We start from the raw sequence: 20,310 nt of genomic DNA, 5'->3' as shown, positions 1-20,310 counted from the left end.
CCTATACGGTCATACACGGTCAGAGTGGCCTGCTGCTGCATCTGTAATGAGGAAACTTGGGTCAACATGAGGCTTTGGCTCCTTCTTCCTGATGCAGCTTGAAAGCTTGAAGGCCCAGGAGTACTGGTACTAATCCTGTGCTTCTTTAGGCCTGAAGATGTTTTAGTTTAGAGATGTAGTGAGTAGAACACAGTGCAGAACACATTGAAGTTACATAGAAAAATTCTCTCAAAAGAGGAAAAATTCTAATTCCTCACAATGTCCAGTAAAAATATTCATCTAAAGTGCATATAAAGTTTTTGGTAAATTAAAATCCTGTAAAAATTGGTAACAGACAGCTTTGGTGGGAACAGAGCAGCTTCTCTGCTTAGTTACTGATGCACTCAATTTCAGCTCATTTTGTGGTTATTTTAACTTCATCTCTTTTTATTTACCACCAACTCTACAATAAACATCCACCATTCCTTTTATTAGAAAGATTTTTAAATGTGGCCCATAACTAGGCCAGTCTATAGTAATCAGGGCAAAGTAGCTTGTATGTCCTTTTTGAAAAGGTTAGTAGTTATGTACAAAGTTCTGTGAGTATAAACTTTATTTGAACATTTACAGGTAGCAGGTAAACACATGTTTAAACAAAGGTTGTGGTCTGCAGGTTAATAAAGACATGCACATGCCTCTCATTCAAAAAAAAATTGTGAACTGAAATGTTCTCTGCTTCCCCTACACAATACAGTTGGGGAGAAGTTCTAGTTTGTGGCTAGAAATGTATTGCTCTAGTAAAACTCCACTATAAGTACAGGTTAACTATGCAAGGTAGTAACTCAAACACATCGCAGACCATTTAGAAACTTTAAAAAACCCCTTAGAATCTTTAAATAGTTTTGAATGCTTCAGTCGGCAGCAGCCGTGAACACACAAAAGTTAAATATTAACAACCGTGCTAAAGGCCAATAAATTTATTTTTGTTAGCAAGGAATTTCAAGAGTTTTATTTTAGGTTTACTGGAATTGTATCCATTTGTAAGAGTGTGTGTGTGTGTGTGTGTGTGTGTGTGTGTGTGTGTGTGTGTGCAAAGCACGTTGAGTTCAAGTTTCACTGAACTCTTGGCTGTCTTGCCTCATTATCCATTATCCTCTCTTTGTTACTCTAATTTGCACTGAACATTTCAAACAGGTAGACTAAAGAGAGGAGAAGATGTAATTAGACTATATGTTCAGAAACCGTGTCAGATGTTGTTTTCCTTCAAGATGACAGACCAGCTTTTCATGTCTAAAAATGACATTGAGTCTATAGTTAAGCATCTACTCTTTCTTACATGATTGTCATAGTAACAGGTTCAATATGAGGCACTGTTGCTTGAAGCCCCCTGCTCTAGCTCTTTCAGTCTTTGCAGTTCACTGTAGACAGTCAGCAAGCAAGTTGTGTGTGTGAAGTGGGAAGACCTTTGAGAAAGATGGAAAATGCCTTTAAAGTGCAGTCTGACATGAGTTATGGAGGGAGGTTTAGCCAGCTATTTCTGAATGTCATAAATGACATGAGCAATGCTGCAGGTTATCTGTTGCGGAAGTAAAAAGCAAACAAACCAACCAAAATAAGCCCATAAATAACAAATAGGGGGTGCACTGTACCCTTTTCAGATGCAGCGTGCATCTCGTTAATCTGATCTGTAATAGATTACAGTAATCTAATCCCAGCAACCAGCCGCTTCACATTCCCCAACTGTTAAATCGCTTACTTGCTCCCCAACAACATGCACACACACTCCTTCTGCATGCTGAGTATAGAATTGCCCAAGCTTTGAGCTGGTTGATATTATGTTGCCGCTACATCAGTACTGTACCGCAGTGGATATGGCTGTAATGTGAGCTCTCCATTCAGAGATCCCCTGAAGACGTATAAATATATACACTGATGAAAGGCTTATGTACAGGCACAATTAACTTACAGAACCCCAGGGACTCCATTAGGACTTGTTGTGTAGTGGGAGGGAAGATAGAAGCAGGAAGTTCATATTTGACTGGGAGCAGGAAACGTGTGATAAGCTGCTGGACACACACAGCTGACTCTTTCCCCTAGCTCTCCAGCTGGATTGCTCAGCCAGCAGTGAGGCCACCTGACTTACGACCCGGCCTTGGACCGACTAGGCCCAGCGTAGGCTGAGCTCCCAAGGTCAGGGGCTGTAGAGAGTGTATAGCTGCCTGAGTTATAGTTTCTCCTACCCTGAACTCACAACTCACCAAACACGCTGCTAAAATCAGAAGCCTGGCCTTCGACATGTAAACAGAGCTTGTGTAATAGTTCAGGCCTTGCTGGCAGACGTCAGAGCTGTGGATTCAAAACAAGCCCTGGTGCAATTAACTGCCACAACTCTCCAACAGCCATATATGTCATCCTGAGTTCTCTCCTTTCCTTCTGAAACAATGATGTCTGTTTCTGAATGAGATACCATGCTGATTAAGGCCTAAATATAACTTGAAATTACTTATAGGCTTTTTAATAGTAGCTTATGTGTATGATATTATTTAGTGTTTCTGAGGGTTGTAAACAAGTTGGAATAGGATAAAATATGCTGAACTGTGGTATCCCATTCAATAGGTCAAATTAAACAGTTGGTAAAATTAATAGCATAATTGGCTACCAATCAGCTACATGTTGCCATGCAGTTTGTGCATTTAGTATGTACTGATGGCTGTTGTTGCAGGCTGTCTACAGTTGGTCAGGGTTTTTTTTAGTGATATATGCAGTTACCCATGATATACTCAAAAAGTGTGTTGCAGTATTGCTGCCATACTGTCATATTGTCCACTGCTCTTATTGATAAAAGAAGTACATGCATCACGTTAGTTCATACTGCCACTTACTTGAGTAACTATACCGTCTCCTTCTGAGAGCTTTGTTCTGGACACCCACAGGTGCAGCACAAAAGGCCTCATTCATCCAAATCATTCCCAATTTTCTCTCTCTCTCACTTCCTCCATTGCCTTCTTTGATGCCCTGTTACCATCATTTTCTCAATTGCATAAAGGTTAACCCTTCATTTTGCTTTCTTTTTTGTCTTTACAACCATTCATCCTTTCCCTGCTCCAGCACCCCCCCCCTTTTACAGATTGTACTGTGGATGATGTGTAACCTATTAGAGGCGAATCCAATGACACTTCTGTGTTATGTTTCAATTATATAGCAAGAGCAACAAGTGGGGGCCACAAGGATTATGATATTTAAAAATATTTTTGGAAAGTAATGCCATTGAGCACTTAATCTTTGCTGAGAATAGTTCTGTAAAGAAACAAGATTTTTTTTTTTTTTACATTATTTTTAAAGGCCCATATCCTGTATTTTTCTTGTATTTTATTTTCACCCAAAGGGCCACCTTTACTTTGCTTCATCATCCAATCATGAAGTAGCACTACTGAATCAAGAGGGAAAAAAACCCAAAAATCTTGTTTGGATTTTGCTGTACTTATTTGGACCATGTCATATTTCTTTCCGTATTGAGGGGCTCTTGATCCGATTGGTGCACTTGATAGTTGTGAATCCGACTGCCATGACTAATAATTAGCATAATTAATACTGCTGCCTCTAGTTTGACTCAGTCAGCTGGACACAGTGTTCCAGAAGACACAATGACAGGACAGGAGACATCTACACAGAGGACAAGGTGTTGGCACATACAGGCAGACTGGCAGACACCCACACCAACACACATCACACATAAACACTGAGGCACACAAACACTCAGACACACACAGGCCTGGAGTGTACTGGGTGAACCAAGTGCAGACGCAGGGATGCTCAGGCAGAAGGTGGTGCAACGTGGTGCACAGACACACACGTAAGCATTTCAGCAGCAGAGTCTGGAGCTCAGCACACACTCTTACTAATGCGCACAGCTCCAGGAAACACATATCGACATGTAGAGAAACATGGTCACAGGTTGAAACGTGAGAAGGCAAGAAAGAATCAGCAGCCTGAAGCTTGGGATGGAAAAAAAATTGAGGAGATAGAAGATTCAGATCTGCGACACTGCAACACATTGCAAACTGAGATGCTGTAAACACATAGTGATGTATGCCTGTTTGTGATTGGGTGAGGGTGTTTAAATAATTAAAAAGATGGCAAGCTTCAGAAATTTTAAATAATTACTAGGAAGCTACAAAGCTGTAAAAAAAGTAAGGTGTTTTAGATGTATCCAGAATAATAAACAATGCTGCAAATGATTCTAAAATTACTCTAAACATGTACAGCATCACGAGTGAATAACATAAGTAGTTGATTTAATTAACTTTAAAAGAGATGATCAAATCTTAAGACAAAAGCTTTGCAAAGGTGACTGTAAACAGAGAATTACAGTATGTGATTTGTCTTTTAGAAAATTCTTCGCCAAACAGTGAATAAAATATCTAAAAATACCCTTTTGGGTCCAGTGTATAACACGTAAATCTACATTATACAAGTTCCTGTTGTGTGTAATTGTTGGTAATCTGCCATAATAAAACTGTTAATATTACAGGTACTTCCAAAATTTTTGAATGGTTGAGAATTTGGAAAATAAAATGTCATTGGAGTCTCAGTTCTCATACAGTTGGATATCAGGTGAAACAGCCTCAAACTATTCTTTCTTACAAACATAATTACAGTTTTGTGGCCAAATTTAAGATGAAAATATGCTACAACCACGACTTTAACTTACATGCGCTATTTTTTTCTTTTATTTGACAAAGACTAAGCTTCAACTCACATGCTATCAATTTGTTTTCTTCTGTCTCCATTTCAGTGTTAGAAACTGTTGCAAAAAGTTTACAAAAAGAAACATTTTTTAAATGCTTATGCTTACCCCGAACGAAATCCTAGTTTGACCGTTTATGGTATATGTTCCAATTTTATCAATAATTATTTTATCAGACAATGAGAACAGACAGAAACAAGGTAGCTTATGTAAATATGTACCATATTTATTTCTTCAATTTTCAGCCTATTTTGGCATGTGTGTTTGTAAGATTTTGTTGGTATTGCAGTGTGAACCTCCTGGTTACCATGATTCCATGTTGTTGTAGCGGCTATTGTCCTGGTTTTCAGTTGCCTGAGCTCTTCATCATTTTGACCCACTCAGGTCATGCTAAACCAACATCAGTGGTCACCAGGGGTTAAGAGAGACAAGTGATCACAATGCAATATTTGTATTCTGAGCATAAAGGCTGAAATTGCCAATTGATCCTGAAGCGCAGTGGATGGTAACTTTAACCCTTCTTCAAGTCTCCTTCAATGTCCATACTAATGCCTTTAAAAACATTTTTCTTTCTTCAGGATTTGGCAGAGAGCACAGAAACGCTGAGTGTATACTCTGCTATGCTGGTTACAGAATGTGTGAGTCTGCTGAATTCCGAGCAGAGCAGCCATGACAAAACAAGAGTTATCTTTCAAACAAAAGGGAGCTTTTAAGGGCTTTGGAAAATGTATTTTTGGCCGGTATTTATAAATAATAAATATTGGCCAATAATACATTTTTACTTTGAATAATTATTCACATTAAGAACTCCGATCTTAGGGTTCATCAGTTCATGTGATTCTGTTTAGTGTTATATAAAATCTGTAAGCTGACTCTAGATCAGCATTATTACTCTGAGTTTGATAAAGGTGGGCCATTATTGCTATGTGGTAAAAAATGAGTCATCAGTGTCTTGGAGTCATTTGTATCATACTTTTCAATCTAATAACACAGAACTAGGATCTGCTCCACACATTTCTGTAATTGTATTTGATGTGGGTGTTAAAACCGATCCTATACTAGGCTTTCTGCTTTAAGTTAAGTGATACATACATAGTAGGCTTACAATGTATACTGATTATACGCACCATAGTATTGGCCTTCAGAATTATATTGCAGAAGCCTGCAATATGCGAACAAGCCTATTAGCAAATCACTAAAGTTTTTACAGCATGCATGGACCATCTCAGATAATCCAGATGAGTTTCCTTGAGTGTTTAGATTAATCAAGACAGTCACATGATCAGGCAAACCTAATAATGGTAGTAAATAATAATGCTTGCCAATTTTATGTTATGATACATAATATAGTCATAATATCTAGCAGTTTAATGTCAGTATGGTATTTTGTCTGTATTATGCAGCCCTAGTATATACAACTCTTAATATACAGGTGCATTTTTCAAAATATCCGCATGTACACTGTGTATCAGAGCAAACTTTATAATGTCAGTGCTCTGAAAACTGCTCTTCTCTGCATCGTCTGCCTAGGGTTGATCAGTGATTTTGAACTGAGCTGTGAGTTGCTGTGTGATCATACTACAGTCGGGTCTAACTGTGGCATTCCCAGAACCCCATGCCAGAGAGGGGATTTGTGGTGCATCCGCCACACTGGGGAAAGCCAATCATGGCTAACGCAGCAAAAATGAGCTGTTACCGGCTATGGCTGGGTGTTGCCAGTCACACAACTGCTTTTTACTTGCACCATCTGGTGGTTGGTGCTGAACAGATACAGGGGAACAGGATTACACATCTCTTTTTTATGCCGAGTACCTACTGAATGCCAGTGCTAAAGTGAACGTTTTGCTGTGGTCAGCCGCGGCATCGGCAGGCATGCACCCCTCCAAATAGTTAAACCCCCACCCCTACCCCTTAAACTCCCCCACAGCCTTGCACAGTGAAGCCAATGGCAGAAGATTGGCAAATAGCCAACATAACCTAGTGTGTTTGGGCGGGTTACATTCTTGCAGTAAAAGTGAATGGACACAAAGCCTTCAGCATTCCTCTTTCCCAGCACATTTTTTAAAGGGGAACTCAAATTCACACCGCAGCCAGCAGCTCTGAAGCTCCCTGCACTATAACTCTGCCATGGGCTCCATAATTAATAATGCATTACGTATTAATCATTTGTTTGTACTCGACAGTCATTATTTAAATGATTCCAAGATTAAATCACAAGGGAACTGACTTGTATTTATGAGTCATTAATGTGATTAATTTGGCGGAACAGCCGGCACGAGCCGACGAATGATACAATGTGTAGTGAGACTGTAGGACAAAGCATTACTACAAACCATCTCTTCCTTTAGCCTAATAAAGCTTTTGGTCATTTGCTTTATAAACACACCATCTCTCAATGCCATCATTTTCCCGGTCTGAACTTTGCATGTGTGCTGTTTTTCAGGACCGGAAGTTGACCAAGGCGGAGCAGCAGAGGTTCAAAGAGGAGGCTGAGATGCTGAAGGGTCTACAGCACCCCAACATTGTGCGCTTCTATGACTCCTGGGAGTCGGTGCTGCGAGGAAAGAAGTGCATCGTCCTAGTCACTGAGCTCATGACCTCGGGAACACTTAAAACGTCAGTGCTCACGCTCTCTCCTTTTTTTGCCGTTTGTCTCCTGTTTACTGAGTCAGATCCCCAGGTTATTTATAATCTGAAGGCTATAGCGACAAAACAGTGGAGCGGAGAGTAAAAAGCACTCGTGCTCTCTGGTTCTTACTTACCATGTTCTTGTTTCTATGGTGATATGCTTTAAGGCTTTCTCCACCCAAAACCAGTGGAGGCAAGTGCTACCGAATTAGCATGATCATATTTACATTTGCTTGCTAGCTAGATTATTAATATTAAGTAGCTTATTAACAATTTTGCTTATTAAACTTTTTGGCTAGCATTATAGACATTAGGAGAGAATTTCACACAGAGTTTTATTAAGGCCTTTCTCAATCACTCAAATCTGTGCTTGTCATGTTACATTAAGTCAGTTTGACTGGTGTGAAGTACATGCGCAGTGCTTCGTTCTAACAGACACTGTCACAAAACAATGGAAACAGCACTCTGGTGTTCCTGTTACAAGTGATTGCTCTGGTGGTTATGCATTCTACAGATACTTGAAGCGTTTTAAGGTGATGAAGCCAAAAGTGTTGCGCAGCTGGTGCAGACAGATCCTGAAAGGCCTGCAGTTCCTGCACACCCGCACACCACCAATTGTACACCGGGATCTCAAATGCGACAACATCTTCATCACAGGCCCTACTGGCTCCGTGAAGATTGGAGACCTGGGTCTGGCCACGCTCATGAGGACCTCCTTTGCTAAGAGTGTCATAGGTGAGTCTACTGCTCAGGTTTGCAGGTTCAGATGTGTCATAGTATTGTTGGCATGCCACCCTAAAGCCTCTGTCAGAAATCAGCTGCGGCTGGTAAACAAGTCTTGTTGGATGCTTAACCAGTGCCGAGCTTTTGAAATAGTGGAATGCTTTTTCTGGAAACATGTCTTTGTTCTACTTCATACCCAAAGTACTCTATTGCCACTCACTTCAAAGTACTTACCTCAGTTCTAGATATCAGTTTCAGCATGCATACCAAAGATGTCAATACTCATTGTTTTTTTGAAGCCAATCAGATAAATAGTATGGCATAGATTGTCTACTTATAACATCACAACAGGTATCAGGTAACAAGATGGTAAAATTAGCAACTGGACCCCTAAGGAGCATGTCAGATGACATTACTGTTTTTCTTCCTACTCCTAGGCATCATGGCTTCACTACCACCTCCACCATTTCTGGGAGACTACTTCATTATTTTATTAATTAGGAGTTCAAAAGTGCACAAGTGAAAATACTTCTATTTTGCATTCCTCTGTAATGTAACAGAAATATTTTTTGTTACAAATTCTATTAATATCCTACCAATTTGAATGAAAAGTAGAATCTTTGAAATTTTAACATGACTTTCACAATTTCTTAGTATTTGATATATCCTTCTTTTGCTTTAATGACAGCATGCACCCGAGCAGGCATGATCAAATGTGATCAAATGTGTCAGAAAGTTGTCTGAACATGTGCTTCACAGGAAGAGATCAGACTAAAGTAAAATATGACCTTTTTGTGCACAGGCCTTAACGCGGTCACTGTCACAAGCTGCTTGAATTTGCTTTGTTACCTATAATGCAGAATCTTGAACATTTCTTCTTCATTTTAGTTTTCAATTTAAAATTTTCTAATTTTCAAATTACAAATATAGATATTCGTAATACCCCCCCCCCCATGTCCAACCCATACAGAGACAAAAGCAAAGGCAAATAAATAAATAAAGGCTAACAAAATATAGTAGGTGTCACATAATTATATAAAAACAAAGAAAACAGACAAATGTGTGTACATGTGTATACATATTGGTAATTTTGAGTTAGAGACTCATGTCAGATATCATTACAGTACAATGACTAGAAGCAGATTGGCAGGTTTTACCATGTCTGAGGCTTTTTGGAGGATTTTATCAAGTTCACAACACACACAGTTTTACTTCAACAGTAAAAAAATAAGTGCTTTAATAAAAGCTAATTGATAAAGGGGCACTACTGCCAAAATTTAACCCTTGCTACATCTGTTGTAAACACACTTACTCACTTCCTATAGTGGTGTCCAGAGAATAGATAATTCCCTTTAGATTATGGATCTTAAAGGTGGCAGTAACTTTTGGAAAAACTACAATGGCTTTGGGCCAAATACATGAGGGAGGGTTGGCTGTTTTTCCCCTTGCTACAAGACAGGAGAAATATTCATGCCTCTTATATTCATAAAAAATATTCATGCTAGCAACGACTTTTTAGGAGTACCTTGAATGGCAAAAATTTGAAGCCCAGAGAACCACACTTGAAGCTTACTTATTTTGGACATATTATGAGGCGAACTAATTCATTGGAAAACGCTTTATGCTTGTAAGAGTACAAGGAAAAAGAGAAAGATGTCAAACAGCTACCAGCAAGATGGATGGACCCAATCAGAGATATTAAGAACAAGCCATTAAGAAGCCTGAAGACCCAAACAAATGACAGGACAATTTGGAGAAACACTGTACATATGGTTGCCAGGAGGCGACGTAACAACACAAAATAAATTAATAACGAGGCTAATGCAGAAAGAAGTTAGATAGCAAACATTGCTGCTACATGAATATCACATCTGTATTTGTTATCCTCTATCCTCTAAATTGGATATCTTTATCAATGTGGGGGGAATTCCCAATGGTTGTATGACATATTTGTGCAGTGCATGCTGGGTATTGTAGTAAAATTTGAAATGTACCCAAATCAAGAATTCTGTCAATTTGGTGAGGTTGAGGGATATGATGCTATGCTAAAGAATATCACATAACAAAAAATACATATTAAATGCTATTTTAAGGCTGGAATGGCCCATAAAAAGTGTTATTACTGTTTTGTTACAGTTAAAATGTAGCACTTGCTATGTTGCTATGTCATTATCCAGGTACCCCAGAGTTCATGGCCCCAGAGATGTATGAAGAGCACTATGATGAGTCTGTGGATGTCTATGCCTTTGGCATGTGCATGCTCGAGATGGCTACATCTGAGTACCCCTATTCTGAGTGCCAGAATGCTGCACAGATCTACCGCAAAGTCACCAGTGTAAGAATCTTCTTTCTTTTCTGAAATGTAATGTGTTTACTAATCTATAGTTATGTGTTGTGGTTGCATCTTTTGTGAGCCCTGAGGTTTATTTAGGCCAGTTGTGGTCACATGTAACGTTTAGTGGCCCAGCTTGATTTTACCTACTGGTCAGTACAGGTGAAATAAAATGAGTCACAGGCTACATGTCCACTGCTTCTCTTCACAGGGGATCAAGCCTGCCAGTTTTGACAAAGTAAATGACCCAGAAATTAAGGAAATCATTGAGGGCTGTATTCGGCAGAACAGAGGCGAACGGTAGGGATGTTTCTACGCTGTGTTAATATGTCTCACAGAAATGTTAAGCAAAGCTAGAGAGCCCGTCTCTCCTTTCATTCTTATATCACTGTTATACCCTTAGGCTCTCCATTAAGGACCTTCTGAACCATGCTTTTTTCGGCGAGGACACAGGAGTGCGGGTGGAGCTGGCTGAGGAGGACACCGGCTGCCAGGACTGCTTGGCTCTGCGCATCTGGGTAGAGGAGCCCAAGAAGCTGAAAGGCAAACACAAGGACAACGAAGCCATCGAGTTCAGCTATGATCTGGAGAATGATAGTGCCGAGGAGGTGGCTCTGGAGATGGTGAGGAGGGTTGGGAAGGGTAATTAAAAACAGAGGAGTGAAGGGCCTGGGAGACAGAGAGAGAGAGTGTAGTTCTAGATAAACAGATAGAATTAATGATTGCATCCTATTTATCATCAAACCTTAATATGACCTACATTCTCTGAACATTTGCTGTGATTTAGGCCACCCAGACAAATTTTCAGCATCGCCAGCCATTTTTGAGTCTCAAGCAACTAGGTCGGCAGTAGTAGAAGGCACATTGTGGTCTAATCATCTGCAGACTGCTAAAAGGAGTAAGACTGGTCAGGAATCTCAGTGCCCTACTTTTTTTTGCATTTTGTTATACAAACTATTCTCCACACTCATACAAGCTATTCTGGTGTGAGAGTTCTACAACATTTGTGCTTTGACTTTGTATCTGAATTGGGTGATTTAGTATGGAGTGGTCCACAACTTCACATGTGATTTAAAGGTTCCATATCATAGAAAAACTAAATTCTCTCACTTTTTTGAAATAAAAAAAAATTAATGTAGTATAAAAACATTCTGTTTCAAGACCCACAGTCCTTACCCTCCATATATGGTAACTAGACTGCAAAAACAGTCTGTTTTGAATTTATTGTTTGTGTGATGTTGCGGGAACAAACTCATTAACATACATCCGCTGATTCAGCCTACAGCAGTTTAGCCCCATCCATTCCCACTAAAAGGTTTCAGCCTTTAACTGCTTGCTGAGTGAGGCACAATACAGGACAGCCAATCAGAACAGAGCTCATTTACATATATCAGCCTAAAAGGCAAAGTAACAAAAACAGCCTGTTTAATTCTAAGGCATAAAGAGGGGTTGAAAAACGGTCATGTAAAAACTAATCATTACAGTTTTGGTACATAAAAGCACACAAACATTGTACAAAGTACAATAATAAAATACAAGAATAAAATAAAATACAAGATAAATGTAGGGTAAGGATCCTTTAAGGTCAGTGGCTTTAGCTGATTTCCGCCTCTAACCAATATTACTCTATACATTTTATTTGTTTTATTTTTCTCTCATTTTTTCTTTCTCTTTCTCTCATTCTCTCTCTCTGTACTTTCCAGGTGAAATCTGGGTTTTTCCATGAGAGTGATGCAAAGGTAGTGGGAAAGTCTATTAGAGACAGGGTGGCTCAGATTAAGAAGTCTCGTGAAAGACGGCAGCAGCAGACTCTGGAGGAGCGTCGGGACTCCTCTGCCCTGGCTTCTGCCTCCTTCCCCTCTGTGCAACCCTCCTGTCCGTCCTCACTGGGTCCTGGGGCTGCTGTTGCTACAGCTGTTGCTGCTGTTACTGCTGCTCCTGCAGGTGCAACTGGTGGGCAGGGGGAGGCAGAAGACCTGCCAGAAGTGGACCAGCATGTGCGACAGCAGATCCATAGCAGCACAACACTGGGCCATACAGGTAACTCATATTCACCAGTGTATGAAAATTAACTGCCTTATGAGATCTTTGCTCTGTGTATTTTGTCAGTTGCTAGTGATCATCAGAATTTCTGAGGTAAGTGATAATCTTAGTTCCTGCACTTATTGTGCCTTTTCCATTGGATTTATTTTAGCTTTACTAAATCAACCTTTACATTTAGGCACATTATGAGCTTTTATTGTAGCTGTTTGCTCAAGTATCTACATTTGGCTTGTCACTGTTTTATTTTGAATGGGTGCATAAATAATAATTGCTAATAGTACAATTTATTCCTTTTATGTTTTCAGAAGTGGAGGGTCTTTCTGCAGTCAGCGGAGAATCCTTCGCAAGTGGGCAGAGCCAAGCCTACTCCCTAGCAGGAGATACAGGGAATCCTTATGCTCATGCCCAGTCAAGCTACCCTCCTGGAACCTCCGTATGTACTGCTTTACTGAGAACTGTAAACTGCATGCTTGACAGTCTTGCAGAATGTTTAGTGTTGTTATGGGGTTGTTTTTTGTTTTGTTTTTTGTTTTTCTCATGAGTAATAACACAAGCACTCAAAAACCACCACTCGTGAAATTGGTCAGTTTTAAAATTTCATATTGGCAACAAAAGCAAAAACACACTTATTGAATAAACGTTCACACAGGTGGATAAGCATTGTTTTCTTTACTTATCAGGTAGTGCAGAGTGCAGGGGTTGTGCCACATCCCCAGATGGTTCCTATTGGTCAAAGTGGAGGGGTTCCAAATGTACCTATTGGCCTAAGTGGTGGGACATCTGGCATGTCCATTGGCCAAAGTGGTGGTGGGGCTCCTAACATTCCTGTGGGACAGACTTTCATTCAACCAGTCGCTATGGCAACACAGGTCTCATCTGGTGTACCACAGCAGTATTCTCAGGTGAATGTCTCCCTTGTGTCCAGCCTCTCTTCCTGCTCTTTATTTTCCCTCTTTGGTAGAATTTTACTGGACACAGTACTGAACATTAGATTTATTAATGTGAGTATCAGGGAGACATAATTCATAAGTGCAGGTACACCTACCTTCGAAAGGCAGCCCATTAAGGTGTTTATTATGTTAGTATGTGGTTATTATATTTTGTTAGTTTGTACCTCATGCGATATATTGAGCCATCACTAAAATATTTCACATTGTTTATAAATAGCAAAACAGTGTAGTCATGCAGTCAGTAATGTCATTTTTTGAAAGATGCATGTGGTGTTAAATTTCCACGTTGCTCAGTTTACAACTAAAATGATTTTGCCACTAGCATGCTGATGTTTGCAACACCAGTCCGGTATGATTTTCATAAGTGTCTTAAGTATGCTACCTTTCTCATTTTTATAAGTCAGGTTTCATTAAGAGTCAACATCATCAGCTTCTGGTGCTGTAAGCTGCATTACCTAGTAGTATCCAGTTGTAATCCTTACTATTCATGGACTGGCCTATTTTCTTTTGTACTTCATTTAAATAAGTTACAGAGAACCTGCAAAACTAGAACTGTGATTGATCATAGTATTGTGCTTAACCTAACCAAACTTTTAACAGTATTTAACAGCAGTATTAAAAGAACACATATCAGCCTGGTACAGTGCAGGTCAGCATGGTGGTATTAAAACCATGAACATTTTACATTTACATTTATGGCATTTGGCAGGTGGTCTTATCCAGAGCGACTTACAATTTGATTATTTTACACAGGTAGGCCAAGGTGGTGTTAGGAGTCTTGCCCAAGGACTCTTATTGGTATAGTATAGGGTGCTTGCCCTAGTAGGGGACTGAACCCCAGTCTACAGTTTTACTGCTTGCATGTTGTGAATTCCATGATGCTTGCTGATCTGTTTGTAAGTTCCTTTGTTGAGAGGTTGTTAAAAGAAATTTCCACATGAAAATTTTGTACTAATTTAGTCTACTATTCGAACAAAAGGAAGGCATTCAAATAACATTGGTATAACATTAGTTTGAAACATGCCGATGAGATGCACTGGATCTTAGATTGCACAATGTCCTATTATCCTTGGATGATTAATTACCCATACTAATGCTAACTCTTGCACTCTCTTTTTTCCTCAACCTTTTCCCTCCTACGATCCTTTCCATTTCACACTCTCACTCCACCCTCTCCCCCCAATCATTGCTATATTTACACATCTACAGTCCCTTGCCTCGTATCCCACAGATGTGCCACAAATGCCGCTCCACCAGCCGGGAGAGGGAGTGACTCCCCATGCTTCGCTCATACAGTCACAGTCATACATAACCCCCATTTCACCCCAGGCACCCATTAATGTCCTGTCTGCTGGGGAATCCTTAGGATCATCTCTGGGTAGCATGATACCACAAACTCAACAGCCTAATATTGCACCTGTGCAGAAGTCTGATCTAGTGCCCCAACAAACCGCAGTTCAACCACAACAAATAGTATTAGATCCACAGACTACACTGTTACAGCAACAGCCACCACCATCACAACAAGCAAATTTGAAAACACAACCGCAGGTAGTCCTATTACAACAACAGATGGACCAACTTCAACAGCAGGGCATTTTGATGCAACAGCCTCCTGCATCATCAGGATTACAACCACAGCAGATAGAGCAGCCACAGGTAGTTTTACAGGAGCAGCAGCTGCATTCAAGTGCAATTCAGCAGCCATATATCCCACAGCAGCAACAGCAGGCTCTTGCTCACCCTCAGCAGATAGAGTCTCAGCAACAGGTATACACACAGCAACCTGGAGGAGTGCCCCAGCAACAGCAACCAGTAATCCAGCCGCAGATCCAGCAACAGATATCAGTACCTTCAATGGAACAGCAGCAGAAATCACAGTTATTATTGCAACCACAACAGAGTCAACAGGTATATGTGCCATGCCAGGCTGGACCACAAGAACAGACCATGTTACAACAGCCAGCAGTGCTACAATCAACCCCTCAACCATTACAAATTGTAGAGCAACAACATGCAGCTCTTGTTATACAACAGCAGATGGAACAACAAAAGCAGCAGCAACAGCAGATAGATCAACAACAGATGCTTCTTCAACAACAGCAAAATGCTGTATTGCAACAGAAAATGGAACACCAAACTCTACAACAGCAGCAGATAGAGCAACAACAAGCTATTTTACAACAGGTAGAGCAGAAACAGGCTTTATTGCAGCACCATTTAGAGCAACAACAGGCTCTATTGCAACAACAACAGTTAGAGCAACATCAAGCTCTGTTACACCACCAACAACAATTTGAACAACAGCAAGCTTTGTTAACACAAAAACAACCACAGTTAGATCAGCAGCAAACACTGTTACAGCAACAGCAGCTTGAGCAACAAGCTCTTGTGCAGCAACAATTAGAACAACACCAGGCACTCCTGAAACAGCAGCAGATAGAGCAGCAACAGCAAGCTCTTTTGCAGCAGCAGCTAGAGCAACAACAAAAGCAAGCTCTTTTACAGCAGCAGCAACAACAAGCACTACTCCAACAGCAGCAACAACAGTTAGAGCAACAACAAGCTCTATTGCAGCAGCAACAAATGGAGCATCAGCAAGCTTTGCTACGCCAGCAACAACAGCAGCCTATACTGCAGCAAACTTCACAGTCTCAAATACAGCAACAGACTGAGCAACAAGCATTTCAGCCTCAGATTGATCAACAGCAGCAGGTGTTACTACAACAGCAGCGAGAACAGAAGTTGCAACAACAGGCACTACAACAGCAGCAACAGATTGAGTTACAGCAGCAGCAGGCTCTGTTTAAGCAACAGCAGGAACAGCAGCAGATACAGCAGCAAGCCTTGTTGTTAAAACAGCAGCAACAGCTGTTGGACCAACAAACCGCTATTGGTCAACATCAAAGTGGACAACAGAAAGCTATCACTCTTGAGACTGTACAACAACAGCAGCAGCAGCAGGCTCTACTCAAGCAGCAGCAAGAACAACAGCAACTACAACAGCAGTCCTTGTTATTACAACAACAACAGCATCAACAGTTGGACCAACAAACAGCTCTTGGGCAACATCACAGTGGGCAACAGATAGCTGTCACTCTTGAGACGGCACAACAGCAGCAGCAGGCGCTACGCCAGCAGCAGGAACAGCAGCAGCAGGCTCTACTCAAGCAACAGCAGGAACAGCAGCAACTACAACAGCAAGTTTTGTTACTACAACAGCAGCAACAGTTGGACCAACAAGCAGCCATTGGACAGCATCACAGTGGGCAAAAACAAACAACAATACTTGAGACAGTTCAACAAATCAGTCAGATACCACCATGTATGACTCAACAGATTACATCCCCACCCCATCAGACACACACAAGTCTTACTCAGCAACAAATAGAGCAACAGCAACAAGCATTTATTCAGCAACAAGCTGTTCTCTCACAGCAGCAGCATAGAGCATCTGTTGTGGAGTCACAGGTTCCAGCTGTTGGTCAAGCAGCACCACAGATAGTTAGCTCTCAAATTCCAAGTCAAATGCAAACCCCAGTGCACATTCAGCAACTTATGCCAGCCTCATCAACAGTTCATCAAGCACAAGTGCAACATCAGAGTCAAGGCGATCCTGCTCTGCAGATCCATGGTCAAATCCCAGTGCAGATCCAAAGTCACTCAGCACCACAGTCAGCAGTTCCAACTCTGGGGCAGGCTCAGCCAACCCAGTTTCAGATACCTCAAGCAACCCAACAAATTCAAGCTACAGTACAGACTCAAGCAGCGGTACAGTCGCAAATACAGACCTATGTGGTCCCAGGTCAGACACAGGCTCAAATGGTCATACAGGGACAGAGTCTTCCACCTCAAGTTGTACCACCTCAAGCTGTAGCTCCTATGCTAGGTCAAGGCCCAGCAGCTCCAGCAGCTCAAGTACCATGCCAAATGCAGCCTCAAGTGCAGGCCCCTTCTACCTTGCTGCCAGCACAGTACACTCAAGCTGCACAGCTTGGTCAGCAGACCATTCAGCCAGTTCAGATGGACCTTAGACATGCTACACAACAGCATCAACTTCCATCTCAGCAGTATCACCAAATGGGGCTGTCGCCAGTATCAGTGGGAAGTACCATTGCTGCATCCTCGGCTACTGTGGTTCCCACCACCCTGAGCACTAAACAGCAGTATTTACAGCAGGCAGGCCAGTCTCAAATTCAAGTCCAGACACAGGCTCAGCCTGTCCTACAGGCACAGCAACAGCCAGTTAGCATGACAGCGCAGATTGTCATGCAGCCCATTCAACATGTACAACCTCAGGTTCCTCAACATTATGAACAGCAGAAACAGCAAGTTCAGCAAGTGCAGCAGCAACCAGCACAACCACAGATTCAGACACAGCCAGTTTTATCATCTGTACAGCAGCCTCTTTCATCACAGCAGTCCTCAGTGGCACTAGATCAACCGCAGTCTCAACTAGCATCAGTCTTGCACCCTGTTGTTCCTTCACAAGTCCCACCAAGTCAAGTTCGAACAGCCCCACTTTACAGTCAGGTTGTAGCAGGTCCACCACCTTCACCACAACACCAGCCACAAACAGTAGTCCCTGCTCACACTCACACCCAGACGAGCACCCAGGCACAAACACATAGCCACACACAGACACACATTCAAACACAGGCGCACTCACACACGCAGACACACACTGAGACCCCAGCCACATTTGCACAAACACCTTACCCGCAGACTGCATTTCAGCCCCCACAGATACCCTCCAGTCCATCCCATGCCTCTTTCCACACATCTACCACCCTGACAAGCCTCCAGCCTGCTCCCCCAACTTCAGAACTCCCTGTCCCAGCTCAGATACAGCAAAGCCAGGCTGGTCTAACAAATATAGTTCCTACCTCCCCTCCTCCTGTCCATGCTTCACAGCCCCTTGGTTCTAATGGCCCTGCCCTCCCCCCGACTTCACTGGCAGACTGTGACTCTGCACTGCTGGGCATTGCACAGGTACAAAAGCACATCCCTGTTAATGTACGCACTGTATTTTATGACTGCACTGCAGGATATCCTGTGTTATTTTGAGGGCATAGTGGTATAATGATAACCCTCCTGTAATTTAATTTAATTTCTATTGCTTTACGTGCTTTTAATCAAAGCTAAATATTTAACACCCACAAAATCATACCTATACTTACAATCAAGCTTGCTACTTCTAAATTGTTTGACTTTTTCAGACAGTTTGACAGTTATTTTTCCTGTGTTCATTTAAAATTGATTTTGTTGGTGTTTTGTGTTTTTTGTACATATGTTTGTATGTCTTTTCATCTAAACAAACAGGAGAGCCCAGACCAGTCCGCCAACAGACATTCTTCATCAGGGTATGGTTCAGACACTTTCTCATGACACTGTGGGCTATATCTGATAAATGTTTTCTGTGCCAATTTTCTATAGTCAGTCAAAGTGTGGGTCTTTATGTTAGCACCTCAGCAATTCTGATGAGCCAATTTGTGGTTTATGTCATTTAAGCATGTGCTTAAATGTGTTTTACGTGCTCCATAGTAAATACAGCCTTCTATGTAATCTCTAATATCAGGTCAATGCCCTGATTTGCTTTTCTGATTAACGTTTAAACGTTTCCTATCAGCCCTACCTCAGTCAATGGAGAGGAATCTCAGTTACTGTTGGTCAATGGAAAACTGGAGAGAGTGAAGTCTCAAAGGAGATCTTCCTACCAGCGGCCAGAGAGAACCACTCACTTTCAACTAAGCATGCTTCAGGTCAGCATCTCCATAATGAGAATATTATGTTGCGGTACATTCAGCCAGCAATCACAGCTATGCAGTGTTTACCAAAAACTGAACAAGACTGAATGTTTATGCATTTTGTAGGTGTCAAACACTGGAGACAACATGGTGGAGTGCCAACTTGAAACTCATAGTAACAAGATGGTCACTTTCAAGTTTGATATTGAGGGAGATGCACCTGAGGATATAGCAGATTACATGGTAAGAAGTTAAGCAGCTTATTTGTGAATGAAAATAAAACACTGAAAATTTAAAATGAAACACTGTAAATGCTTTGTTAATATTTTTGTCCTACACTGTTTACTTATTTTTATTTAAATGTTTTTGCTTTTTGACTTGGCTTTGACTTGCTGTATTGGTGAAGGTCTATATAAATTTTTTTTGCCTAGGTTGAGGAGGACTTTGTCCTTGAATCAGAGAAAGAGAAATTTGTAGGAGATCTGAGGGCTATAGTGAAGAAAGCCCAGGAGATTCTTAGCACTCAATCACAGGTTTGGCTTTTACTGCTTTGTAGAAACGTAGGAGGTCCATATATATAGTAATTTATAATTTTTTCACTTTGTGATTTTCATTTAGTAGTTCTAATTTGCTTTCAGTTAGTCTTTTAGATTTCCATGTTGTTTCTCATCTCCTTCTCATGTTGTTGTTGTCTCTCTCTCAGACTGGATCTATGGAGCAGTTACATGTGAGCACGCCATCAAGTTCAACTAGTGAGTGTTTTGATTGGTATTGCTTAGTTATTCTTAATTGTTACTGCTTTATTTGCTCAGTGTAATGATTCCTCATAACTGTATTTGACTAATTATCTAAGTCTTTGCTCCTTAACATCAGATTCTAATGAAGAATTTTACTAGATTGACAACATTGATAAATAATTTTAATTCCTCCCCTTTGTCACTTCATCCATCAGTGGACTCTGCCCCTCAGTCTTCTCCAGTGGGTCGCTGGAGATTCTTTATCAACCAGACTATTCGTCATCGTGACTCTCATTCCAACCAAGGAGCCTCCACTCCACCTCCAGGAGGGGAGAGCCAGGGACCCAACACCACAGAAACTGAGAGAGGTATTCAGCACCAACACTCTGGAAAAGACTTCATTGCTTTAGGAAGTCTGGAATTG

The 20,310-nt window shown here is 41.1% G+C and overlaps 1 protein-coding gene across 4 annotated transcripts in view; it reads left to right on the top strand.

The window, feature by feature from the left end:
• The window catches only part of si:dkey-151g10.3 (serine/threonine-protein kinase WNK3), a 58,831-nt gene that overhangs the window by 25,933 nt on the left and 12,588 nt on the right, over positions 1–20,310 (top strand). For 2 of the 4 annotated variants that reach the window (XM_017694287.2, XM_017694285.2), the window contains exons 3-17: positions 7,170–7,342; positions 7,869–8,089; positions 10,255–10,412; positions 10,621–10,709; positions 10,813–11,032; positions 12,113–12,449; positions 12,758–12,885; positions 13,133–13,354; positions 14,612–18,394; positions 18,725–18,765; positions 19,032–19,164; positions 19,276–19,392; positions 19,581–19,682; positions 19,853–19,901; positions 20,102–20,254. In XM_017694287.2, coding sequence (XP_017549776.1) covers positions 7,170–7,342; positions 7,869–8,089; positions 10,255–10,412; positions 10,621–10,709; positions 10,813–11,032; positions 12,113–12,449; positions 12,758–12,885; positions 13,133–13,354; positions 14,612–18,394; positions 18,725–18,765; positions 19,032–19,164; positions 19,276–19,392; positions 19,581–19,682; positions 19,853–19,901; positions 20,102–20,254 — 5,926 coding nt within the window. The remainder of the gene's footprint in view (positions 1–7,169; positions 7,343–7,868; positions 8,090–10,254; positions 10,413–10,620; positions 10,710–10,812; positions 11,033–12,112; positions 12,450–12,757; positions 12,886–13,132; positions 13,355–14,611; positions 18,395–18,724; positions 18,766–19,031; positions 19,165–19,275; positions 19,393–19,580; positions 19,683–19,852; positions 19,902–20,101; positions 20,255–20,310) is intronic. The other 2 variants (XM_037541077.1, XM_017694288.2) reach the window with 2 other exon arrangements.

Source organism: Pygocentrus nattereri, chromosome 9, assembly GCF_015220715.1.
Source record: "Pygocentrus nattereri isolate fPygNat1 chromosome 9, fPygNat1.pri, whole genome shotgun sequence".
NCBI classification, from domain to species: Eukaryota; Metazoa; Chordata; class Actinopteri; order Characiformes; family Serrasalmidae; genus Pygocentrus; species Pygocentrus nattereri.
Note: the sequence above shows the minus strand (reverse complement) of the source record. Positions and strands in the feature narration are given on the sequence as shown.